The sequence below is a fragment of the Peromyscus eremicus genome, chromosome 5 (assembly GCF_949786415.1).
Source record: "Peromyscus eremicus chromosome 5, PerEre_H2_v1, whole genome shotgun sequence".
NCBI lineage: Eukaryota > Metazoa > Chordata > Mammalia > Rodentia > Cricetidae > Peromyscus > Peromyscus eremicus.
Window position 1 is genome coordinate 69,500,977 of NC_081420.1, and position 12,053 is coordinate 69,513,029.

At 46.8% G+C, this 12,053-nt stretch overlaps 1 protein-coding gene across 3 annotated transcripts in view; it reads right to left on the bottom strand.

Annotated features, from left to right (window-relative positions):
• Positions 1-508: 508 nt before the first annotated feature.
• Positions 509-12,053, bottom strand: part of Dnajc1 (DnaJ heat shock protein family (Hsp40) member C1) — a 188,287-nt gene continuing 176,742 nt past the window's right edge. The window contains exons 10-12 of one of the 3 annotated variants that reach the window (XM_059263639.1): positions 9,637-9,685; positions 3,497-3,945; positions 509-793 (exon numbers count right to left, since the gene is read on the bottom strand). In XM_059263639.1, coding sequence (XP_059119622.1) covers positions 725-793; positions 3,497-3,945; positions 9,637-9,685 — 567 coding nt within the window. In that variant the 3' untranslated portion in view covers positions 509-724. The remainder of the gene's footprint in view (positions 794-3,496; positions 3,946-9,636; positions 9,686-12,053) is intronic. The other 2 variants (XM_059263640.1, XM_059263641.1) reach the window with 2 other exon arrangements.

Here is a 12,053-nt window from a genome sequence, read left to right on the forward strand (position 1 = left end):
ACAGTTCAAAGAGCAAGAAGGCTTGAGAGGTGTCAACAGGACATAGACGTTAACCTTGACACTGAGAAATGGACCCTTGTCTTGGTTCCCAGAAACCCCATGCTCTGTTAATTCAGATACTTTACTGAACCAATTAAGATGGCCTCTCTGCTGTCTGCCAGCCGGCTTGAGGTCAAGCTGGGGTATCTCTGTGAGTGACCTTGGCTCACTGCTCAGGCCTAGCAATGAATTAACTGTGTGTTCTTCAGTTACTTTTTTGTTTTTTGAGACAGGGTCTCACTATGTAGTCCTAGCTGTCCTGGAACTCACTATGTAGACAAGGCTAGCCTCAAATTCACAGGGATCCTCCTGTCTCTGCTTCCTGAGTGCTGTGTGTATGCCACCACACCCAGCTCCTTTGGCTACATTGTTAAGAGACCATATTAGGTTGGAATTCTTCCATGTCAGTTCATTCACATGCTCCCCTATCTGCCTGGCACTAGAACACTGTTGGAAATGTACTGCACTGAGGGCAAGTTACATCTGCAAACACCCCAGCCCTCCCCCAAAACACAAGGCCTGTAAACAGCACCACAGAGCATCTATGATTGACTGATTTTGATTTTTTTTTTAAACTAAGGCACATAACGTTTAGAAATACTGAGGTACAAAATGTAAATTTCTGCATGAGATTTCTGAAGTACTCATTTGGAAAATGATGGCAAACGATCATCTTCCAGAAGCTTCAGCTTTTAGCTTGTTTTTTCTTCTGGACCAGTTCAACCAGCAGCTTGTATCTAGCAATACAGTCTTCCTGTAGAAGAAAAAAAAAGAGGTGCAACAGTTATGTCCACGGGTCAGTGCCCCGGTGTGGTCAGCTCACCGTGACCTAATTGCTGACTAGTGCCCAGTCCTAATGGCAAAGCCTAGTGTTCATTTCCTTTGGAACCTTCTGGATCACCCCGGGAAAGCCCAGCTGGTCCCAGGCAGATCTGGCCAAGATGGCGGTGCTGAGTACAGGGTGATGGTCGGGCCCAGTCTCTGTGAGTGCAGTCATCGTGACAGTCCCATCACGATGGCATCCACCCCTCACCACAGCCCATTCCAGAGACACCGAGCCCCGAGGCAGCAGCAACGCTCTCCTCCTTTGGATGTGCTTCTCCCTGGCAGCTGCTGGAACCTTCCTCTGTAAGCCACAGCACACAACTACCCGGAAGGTGGCCAAGTCTTCCTCACACTCTCCCCAGTCCCACCTGTCACCGAGGCCATCAGGTTACAGAATGGCAACCTCAGGACTCCCATGGCTTAGCTCCCTTGCGTGGAACTAAGCCCAGACAAGACCACGGGAAGGGCCTCGTTGTCCTCAGGTGGGCACTGGGTGTATTTCAGAATACCAATGCTATGCTATTGTAGGCATGTTAACTTGGGGTCCAGAGCAAATGACTGTTGTTCTAAACAGGGTCCTTAATCTGGTGCCTGGGACAGGGGACAGGTACCCACCCTCCTGGATTTCAGTGCAGCAGTGTTGGACTAGTCTCTCTCAGTGAGTGCCTCCCCACATCTCAACATCCCCTACCTGCTGCGGGATGTCTTTCTCTGTGCTGTGAATATGTGCTGTTTCCATTGGTTAGTAAATAAAGCTGCACTGGCCTATGGTAGGGCAGGATGGAGCCAGGTGGGAAAATGCCAGAGAGATAGAGAGAGGAGGAAGGAGAGGGGGAGAGACGCCGAACTGCCGTCTAAGGAGCAACATGTAATGGGACGCAGGTAAAGCCACGGAGCACGTGGTGATACATAGATAGAAATGTGTTAATTTAAGATGAAAGAGCTAGCTAGCAAGAAGCCTGCCATAGGCCACACAGTTGGTAATTAATATAAGCCTCTGAGTGATGGTTTAATAAGCGGCTACGGGACCACAGGGCCAGACAGGACTGAGAAACTTCAACTACACCCACCCACTCTTCAGAGGGCAGCACAGCTGTGGCCAGTTTCACATTTAACCCTCAACAGGACAGTGTGGGTCACCCTGGGCTGAGCAGGCAGTGGTAGAGTGTCTCCTGACAGGGACCTGAGCTCCCACCACGGCAGCTGGCGTGAAGTCACCTCAGTCAGGGTGGCACCACTGCTCAGTGGGCAGCCGTCCTGCAGTGTTGGGTCACAGCCAAAGCTAAGGGATGCCTTGGGCCTCTTCTCTGGTGGAAACAGGAAGGTTCCAATCCCCTTCTGGTGCTTCCATTTTAAGCAAAACTCAATTTATCACACATGTAAATAAATGGCTGAGTCTGACAGAAGTTAGAGAAACTTGGAGAAATAATTACTTCTGGCAGACAAACGGGAGAGACTGGGAGACTTTGTGCTTCCTAAAGAGATCAACTGTTAATGGTTTAGTTTTCTCCCCAGAAACTCTCAGTTTCATCATCATAAAGTAGGTGACAGATAACTAGGCCTGTGCAGGCAGGGACACGCATGGCCACAAGCTAGGTTTTCCAACATAGAATTTCAATTAAAAAAAAAATAAGTATGTAAATGAGCATCAACGTGCCCAGAGGCTCCTTCTGATTTCTCTGCGCTCTGGTGTCTCACACTTGAGCACAGCCTGCAAGGAAGAAGCTGTGCTGGGGAGAAAGGCTGGCTTTGGAAAGATCTAGGAGCTCCATGAATGACAGGGAAGCCAAGCCTGGCTCTCAGCAGGGCACTTCTTCCTGCTTGCATTTGAGAATGATGTGTTAGCAGCTGCCTAGAGCTGAAGATGAGAGAGTCAGTTATCAATGGCCTAAGTCCCAAGAGTCAGTCAAGTGTCAAAGGTCAACTGTGTGGCGACCTCACATAACACCCAGCCTTTAGCTGGTGAGGCGCCACCACAGATTCCAAGTTCATGCCACTGCAGAATTGGGAGTTACCACGACAGAGTAGAGTTAAAATATGTGTGTGTGTGTGTGTGTGTGTGTGTCCACAGATACCCCATGTAAACAGGTACACATTCCACGTTACCATATCTATAATAAACTATGTATTACACTGACGTGTGTGTGTGTGTGTATGTGTGTGTGTGTGTGTGTGTCCACAGATACCCCATGTAAACAGGTACACATTCCACGTTACCATATCTATAATAAACTATGTATTACACTGACGTGTGTGTGTGTGTGTGTGTGTGTGTGTGTGCGCGCGCGTTCACGCATATTTGTGCAGCTGTGGCTAGAGCACAGCTGTTGAAGTTGGGACAACTTGAGGGAGCTGGTTCGTTCTTTCCACTGTGTGCATTCCAGAGACGGACTCAGTCATCAGGCTTGATGGCAAGCACCCTCTCCTGCTGAGCCATCTGGCCAGCCTGAGTTCTCGTTTACTGATGGCAGGATTTCTGCCTCAGTAGTGTGCAAGTTCACAAGCTGAACGGAGACTGGAGACGACTGTGAAACACAAGGTCCAGTGGCTAGCAGGGCACAGAAAAGACAGGAGCCAGCAGGGGAGCAAGCATGGGTACAGCCACTTGAGCGGGGAGTCCCTTGTGACCCACCTTACTCTTAGACGGGACACACTTGGCTATTTTGTCCCAGCGGTCGGAGGCTCCTTTTGGGTACTGCTGTAATGCCAGTTCCAGAAGTTTCTGCTGACTCTGAGTCCACGCCTCCTCTGTAGCACGAGTTCTTTCTTTTCTCTGGTTCTCTTCATCACTGGATTCGTTTTGTTCTGCTATATCAAAGTCTTTTTGCCTCTTTCCTCTTAGCTTCTCCTCTGGCTCCGCTCTGGTTACTGCCTCAACCATTCTGGCTGACTTCCGCCTCCGAGGCCGGGCTTCTGCGGCCACTGTCTCCTGCTCACCCTCAGCAGTCTCCGGCTCCTCACCCTCCATGGTCCCTGCTGAGTCCTCCCGCTGGGTGATGATATCATCTGGCAAGGCTGTGGCAATCTTGATGGGCCTGGAATTCTGAACATTTGACTTCAGTTCAGAGAGCCTGACCATTCCTAGGAAAGACCACAGAACACAGGAAAAAGGCCATCTTGAAGTCAGGCAACCAACAGCATGTACCATGACACACCAGGCAATGTGATAGACATTTCACACGCATTGCTTGCTTTACCGTTTACACCATCCACCCTATTCTTACAAACAAGGGAAGGAATTCTCTGAAAGCAGCAGGAACAGGAGTTTGTCCTTGTCACTGCTCTGAGGGATCAAGGATATGTATGGGCAGGTTGTGATCAAAGAACAGGACCTTTTAGAGAAGGAAACCCGATACTCATTAGACAGGGGAGGGCATTCTCTATAATCTAGGTTTCATTAGTTCTATTAGCATAGTTAAAATAAACTAGGCACACTCTGCACTGTGCCTCCTCTGCAGGCAAGCACTGTACAGATAGAGCATTCTAGTAACTATCAGGAGAGCGCTCACCACTTTATCTCTTGTGCATTTATGGAGGCCAGAGTGCACCCTGTGGGGCTCGGTTCTCTCCTTCCACCACGTGGGTCCCAGGGATTGAACTCAGGTGGTCAGGCATGGTGGCAAGTGCCTCTACCTGCTAAGCCATCGCCCCAGCCCAAGGTGAATTTATTTTATTTTATTTCTGAGATACATTTCTCTGTGTAGTCCTGGCTGTCCTGGAACTCAGAGGTGCACCTGCCTCTACCTCCAGGTGAAGTCTTCAATGCAGGGCAAGGATCTTACTAAGAGGCTAACCCTTTACCTCACAAAGGCAAACAGACAACTAGGAACAAGCTGTGACCAGTCTGCACTGGACACTGCACTGGCAGCAGACTCTCTAACCGTGGGGTCTGCTATGATGTTCTACAGCCCACTTGCTGTGTCTCTAAGGAGCCATATTGAAAACCTTATTTAATTCTACTTACTTTCAGCCTCAGTTAACTTATTTGTGTGTGTGTGTGTGTGCGCGCACGTGCGTGTGTGTGCGCGCGCGCGCGTGTGTGTGTGTGTGTGTGTGTGTGTGTGTGTGTAGGCATGTGTGCCCATGGGTGATCACAGGCTGGCATCAAGTGTCTTTCTCTAGCAATCTCCATTTTTTCCCTTCTCTGACCCTGGAGCTCACTAGTTCAGCTAGAACGGCTGGCCATCAAGCCCGGGGTCCTCCTGTCTTCAACTTGCCAACGGTGACATCACAGGTACATGATGTGTACCCAGCTTTCTCACATGGGTGCCAAGGACTGAACTCAGGTCTTCATGGCTGTGTGGAAGCACTTTACAGCTGAGCCATCTTCCCAGCCCTAAGCTTTCACTTTAAATAGCTAACTGAGGATGCTGGCTGTGTGTCTAGCCTTTTTGGAGGACAATTTGTCAAATGTAGGTAAATCTTAAAATATACTTACTTTAATTCATGGATTATATCCATGTACCAATCAATAATACATCATTTAATTATCAAACATACCAAAGGAGAAAATCAATATAAAGATAAAGGTGAAAATATTACTATATATATAGTTTGTTTGTTTACCAAGACAGGGTTTCTCTGTGTAACAGCCCTGGCTGTCCTGAAACTCCACCTTCCTCTTCTGGGTTTAAAGGCTTCCACTACCACACTGAGCTTAAAAATGTTTTTGAAGTAAACTTTACTGCTTGTCAAGAACTGTTGAATTCTTAGTCTCTAAAATATCCATCACTATCCACTTCTGAAATTCTCATCCAAAGTTCCACTTTCCTTGGGGAAGAGGAAGGCTCTGGCCTGTAGTTTCACCAGCCCGCCCTTTGAACACCTGGAGCGTGGATAAAAAGAAACAGAACTCAAGTCCCAGTAGCCCTTGAATAGTTCTTGGTAGTCGGTCCACTCAATAAACAGTATGCTGCTGGTCACCATTGTCTGGTTGCAGACTGACAGACATACAGTTGAAAATTTCTCTACCTCATACCTCACAATAAGAAAGTGACACTGGCTGGGTATGACAGGAGAGCTGTGCTCATGGCCAGACTCTGTAGTGGTGGCTGAAGGGTGTCCTTTGTTATCATTTGCACATGGCCCTTTCCTACCTAGCAGGGTTGTCCACCACCACAGGCCTAAGTTCACCTTGAAAGACCTGGCAGTCAGGACTCACCCTTCATATTTGATGCCACTGCAGACTGAGTAAGCTTCTGAGCTGTCCTTATACCTCCAGGAAACAAAATACTGGGCTAATGAGATGGCTCTGAGGGTAAAGGTGGCAATCTGAGTTTGACCCCAGGACTCAGATTATGGAAGGAAAGAACAGATCTCCCTCCCCAGGTTGTCCTCTGGCTTCTACATGCACAAAGTGGCACACACACAAACACATGCACACATACATACATACATACATACATACATACATACATATGTACATACATACAGCAGGAGAATTAGAAGGAGTGATATGGCCGGGCGGTGGTGGCGCACACCTTTAATCCCAGCACTTGGGAGGCAGAGCCAGGCGGATCTCTGTGAGTTCGAGGCCAGCCTGGGCTACCAAGTGAGTTCCAGGAAAAGGCGCAAAGCTACACAGAGAAACCCTGTCTCGAAAAACCACACACACACACACACACACACAAAAGGAGTGTTGTGGCGGCTGCCTGGCACAAAGGGGCATACCGTAAGATGACAGCTGTCCCCAGTGCCGTCCACCTGTGGGTGGCCAGCATCAGCACCATGTCTCTCTACCTGCATCAGAACTGCCTCTTTCTAGTTCTGAGGCCTTGGGCCAACAGGAAGAATCAGGGTACTAGATGTCTTCTAGGCAGAAACTGCAGCCTCAGATAAACACGCAGGGATTCCAAACTGACTGCTTTCTCAAACTACTAAGTGAAATAAAATGGTACCACAGAAATTTCATTGACAGTACTGACAAAACAGGTAGAAAAAGTACGTAACACTGCATAACAGCAAGTTGGCAGTTAGCTCCAAAGTCTATTTATTATGGTCCTTCTCACACCAATCAGTCTCTTTTCCCCTCAGAGCTGAGGACTGAACTCAGGACCTTCAAAGTGCTCTAAGGCTGGTGAAATCCCCAACCCCCAAACAGATTTTCTAAATTTTTTTATTAATTAAAAATTTTACTTTATTTGATGTGAATGCGCGCGCGCGCGCGTGTGTGTGTGTGTGTGTGTGTGCGCGCGCGCGCCATGGAGCACATGTAACAGAGGACACTTGTGAGTTCTTTTCTAACATTTGGGTCCTGCAAACTAAACCCAGGTTGTCAGTCTTGGCAGCAAGTGAACTTTTCTCTGCCAAGCCATCTTGTTTACACACATCAGCTGTTTTTGCAAACAAATGTAACCCCCTCAACACACACTCATACACGTACATACATATTTTCATGTAGTTCAGGCTGGACTTTAACTTGTTATAACGGAGAACGACCTTGAACTCCTAATCTTTCTGCCTCCACATCCTAACAACTAAGATGTGGTGATATCTGTGCTGAAATGTGAGGATGTTAATAAAGCTTGCCTGGAGATCAGGGGGAAAAGCCAGATATTTTAAGTAAACACAAAAGTCAGGCAGCACATGCCCTTAATCCCTTAGCAGGCAGGATCTCTGTGTGTTCAAGGCCACACTAGGGAACAGAGCCAAGTTCTGTTCCTTTAATCCCAGTACCAACCACAGAGGCCTGGAGGCCTCTACAGACAGACAGACAGTGACAGAGCTGTGTAGGAAGAGGAAGTGAGGTAGCTGGGCTAAGAGAGCCAATGAGAGGACAGAACAGCAAGGCAATAAAGGTGTGGGTAGACAGGAAGTAGCGCCTATTTGGAAGCCGCAGAGTTGGTGAGGTAAGGTTGGCTGGTGGCTTTCCCTATTTCCCTGATCTAAGGCTTTCACCCCTATATCTGGCTCCGTGTTTTGTTTTTTTTTGTTGGGTTTTTCGAGACAGGGATTCTCTGTGTAGCTTTGCGCCTTTCCTGGGACTCACTCGGTAGCCCAGGCTGGCCTCGAACTCACAGAAATCCGCCTGCCTCTGCCTCCCGAGTGCTGGGATTAAAGGTGTGCGCCACCACCGCCCGGCCTGGCTCCGTGTTTTTTATTTAAAAAGACCATTTTAGAAATCCAGCTACACTAGGATGACAGACAGGTACATATCACCATTTCCAGTTACAATCATTTTGGCCACAAAATAACATATATAAAATAATATAATATAAACAATATATAGAATATAAAATATGCATATAAATAGATGCTTTCCTGCAACACAAATATATTTCCAAATAGTTACTTTCACATTCATTGTTAAAAAGTCACCTTCGCTTCCCTGAAACATTTTATCTTAATATCTGGAGCCAAGTTTAGAACTTTTATTGATAAAAGGTGTGAAATTCTAATTCATGAACTTTTTAAAGTATTTGCTTAACCTACTAGGTGCCTCTGGATAGCATGGAGCAGTCCCAAGCTTGCTCTCCCTGTCATTCAGAGAGCACCACTCTCTGACAGAGGTGGTGAGCTACCAGGTTGTCCGAGGCTGTACTGAGCTAGAGGACGCTCACGTCAGCTCAGGGAAGCAAGGCCACTGCCAACCCCTGCTGTCTCTGACATCTCAGCCCATAAGGGACATCTGCTCTTTGACAACTGATGGTGAGACTCTGGCTTACTTCTTCAGATTACATAAAAGAACCCTTGTTCATCCCTCACTATTTCAGATGAAAAACAAAGCAGGAGAAATCCTAGCATGGTCTTCCTATACTGCAGAGAACCATCCCCCCCACCCCCGTATGTGTGTGTGTGTGTGTGTGTGTGTGTGCGTGTGCGTGTGTGTGTGTATGTGCACACATGCACACATGCGTGTGCACAGAAACACATTTTTTTCAAACACAGGGTCTCATCTAACCCAGACTGGCTGTCACTTTGAAGTAACGGAGGCGGGTCTCCTAAGTACTGTGATTAAAAGAACTACTTTGTATACCTCACTTTGGAGAACAGTTTCCTAATTCTTTTTAAAGGAAAGCTGGGTATGGTCATGCCTCCAGAATCATGGAGCTACTCAGGAGGCAACACAGCAAGAGCCATGAAGATCCACGTCAATCTCTCGCTCTAACTGCAGTTGCTTATCTTGTCTTTTTTTTTTTTTTTTTTTTTTTTTTGGTTTTTCGAGACAGGGTTTCTCTGTGTAGTTTTGCGCCTTTCCTGGAACTCACTCCGTAGACCAGGCTGTCCTCGAACTCACAGAGATCCACCTGGCTCTGCCTCCCGCGTGCTGGGATTAAAGGTGTGTGCCACCACCGCCCGGCTGCAGTTGCTTTTCAACATCCCAGGTTTTGGAGAAAGTTGGCAGTAGACTTCCTTCTTGTGATATACCGCTGTCGCTCTCTGTCCCTGTGCCCAGACAAATGGCTGGGGAGGGAGGAAGCTGACTACAGTCTTTCTTGATGCTAGAACACCACACACTGAACCCTTTCTGAGGAGACTGGGATCCCCAGGGATGCTAACACTCTAAATCTTTAAACTTATTAAATATAAATTCTCAGCATCAACTGTGTGTGCAGGACCAGACTGATCCAGTGTCTACGATGAACCTCTTTCAGAGACAGGATCAGTAGAGGTCTCTGGGCAAATTGCAATCCCAGTTTAAATCTGATATTTAAAGATGTTATTACAAAAAGGGGTTAACTGTGAAGAAACCTTGTCAGAGTAGTCATAAGGTAGACTGAATCTTTCAGTTGCTGGGATACAGGGAATAAAACAGGTAAGGTGGGAACTCACCTGGGGAGCAGATGACTGAGTCCTTCAGTTCCTTGGCCTTGGTTGTCACCTGTTTAAAAATATAAAAAGCAAGACATTTTACTTTCCACATGTCTTGTAAACTGATTTTTTTTCCATGTAAAGCCCATGTGAGGGAACAGGGTCATGGAAATCATAAAGACTGAGGAAGGCCTGAGTGAATGTGCACTGTTGACATGGTTACCAGCTGTCAAGGCCAGCTCAGATTCATGGGAGTGGTCAGCTTTCCTCCTGAGCGCAGACAACTGACTAGATGCGTCCAAGCTGTCCACTGCAGCGTCTTCCTCCAGGACATCGGAAGCCTGGGAATGCGCACAGAGACCTCACTGAGACCATCTGAGCCCCGCCCCCTGGTGCTACCCACAATAAACGTGCTGAGAGTCCCAGTGGTTGCAGTTGCTGGGCTACTGCTGTAGCTGGTGTGCTCTTTCAAAGTAAGCACAAGGCTTCTGATCCCAGCTTTTCTGTACGTGTGTCTGCCCTTTCTTTATCCCCTCGCCACTCCCAGTGAGGTCCAGTCCTAGTCTCACTGAATATAGCACCACAGGCCAGTCTACTTATTAAGGAAACTGAGGCCCAAGAAATGAAACGTCTTGCTCTGAAATGCCCATCAACAGTAGAATCAGAACCCAAATCATTTTACTAATTCCAGTGGCAGTTAATTATACTAGGTTGCTTCTTAAAACAGTTTTAAAATAGCTGTGCAAATGAATCACTATTTTCACTTAGGATTTCCAGAAACTGAATGTATCTCTTCACTGGAAGATAGTGTACAGTGGGTATAGTGGGGGCGGGGGTGGGGGATAATGTTCATGCTAATGATGTTATGAGTCTCCACACACTAAAAAGAAACCCAAGATCACAGAAAAGTGTACCAGAGGGACATCTTTTGGTGGGTCAAGGTATATGGACCCAAGAAACAGAACAGATTCATCTATGAGTGTGGAGCCAAAGAAATAATAAATCAGTGGTATTTGTTACTTAAAAATGGTAAACTCTGCGATACTAATACCACTTTCCTCTTAAGGATGTTTTGTTTTAAAGACTTATTTTATATGTATGGGTATTTTGCCTTCATGTATTATGTGCACTACATGCATGTAGTGCCTGTGGAGGCGAGAAAAGGGTGTCATACCCTGGAACTGAGCCACCATGTCACTGCTGTGAACTGAACCAGGGTCCTCTGTAAGAACAAGTACTTGTAACAGCTGAGCCATCTCTCCAGCCCCAACCATGCTTAAGTTGGAAATCAGCTCTTAACAGGAGGCATGGAAGATATTTAAAGCTTGGTAAAATCATGCAGACGGCAGAGTAAGAGAAACATTTAACGTTGGTTAGAAACACTAATTTTTACCCCCGCCCGCCCCCTCTCAGATGCTACTGCCTATCTAGAAGAGGTAAGCTGAAGTTACACAGCACAACTTCCAAGTTTAACTTCCAAGTTTTCTACTGAAGAACTTTCCCCAAATCTGACTGCATTATCATGTCTCTTTTCCTTTAACCCAATAAAGTGGCCTCCCTTCTTGCTATTGCTCACTCACTGAATGCTCTCCATGAGTTTCCTTCCCTTCTGCCTGCAGCTTCTTCCTATCCACTGGATGCATCCCATAATCCTAACCCTTGACTCTAGCAAGCTGCATAGGGAAAGATGGTCTTCCCAGGGCCTCCTCTTTTCCACTCCACTAGGCTTTCCCCAGAGGATCATTGTTTCCCACCCTGAGTATCCCCTCTCTAGCCTCTGCCTCTGCCTTTCTTGACCTCACGTGAGCTCCCTGCCTTCTGTGTTTGCCAGGCTATATGGTCTTCCCCTGCCTTCCTTAGAGTCTCTTTCTATCCCCCAATGCTATTTGCTGTTGACATATACTGATCAAGTATATCAACAACAGTAATTATTAACCTGTGTCCCTGGTCTTGCCCATTTTATAGAAATTCAGATCTGAAAAGGGCTTCCGTAGTAAGCTGTGTACCAGACAGTGTGCATATATGCCCATTCAGAGTTAACTCTGTATACACATATCCTAACAGCAGCCATATTTAGGTATACAGCTCTTAGCCCGTTTTATAAATGTGAGGCCCGAAGAGAAAAAAAATGTGAGACGAGGAACCTAGGCAAGAAGGGATCTAAGACTCTTGCTCTCAATCTTGATACTATACCACCTTTGGAAATGAAATCTCTTATAGGCAAAGAAATAGGTCAGGTGTTCTTTCACTATGACTACATCTCATTATGCTTGGGTCCACAGACTAAACAAACTTCAAATAAAACCAACGACGTCTCTCTTAGAATAACTTCTCTGCTTCCTGAACAGGTCTTGCTAAGCACACCCAGGCTGGCCTCAAATTCATGCCCCTGCTGCTCCTGCATGCTGGGGCTGTAGGCGTGTGCTTTATATCCAGCT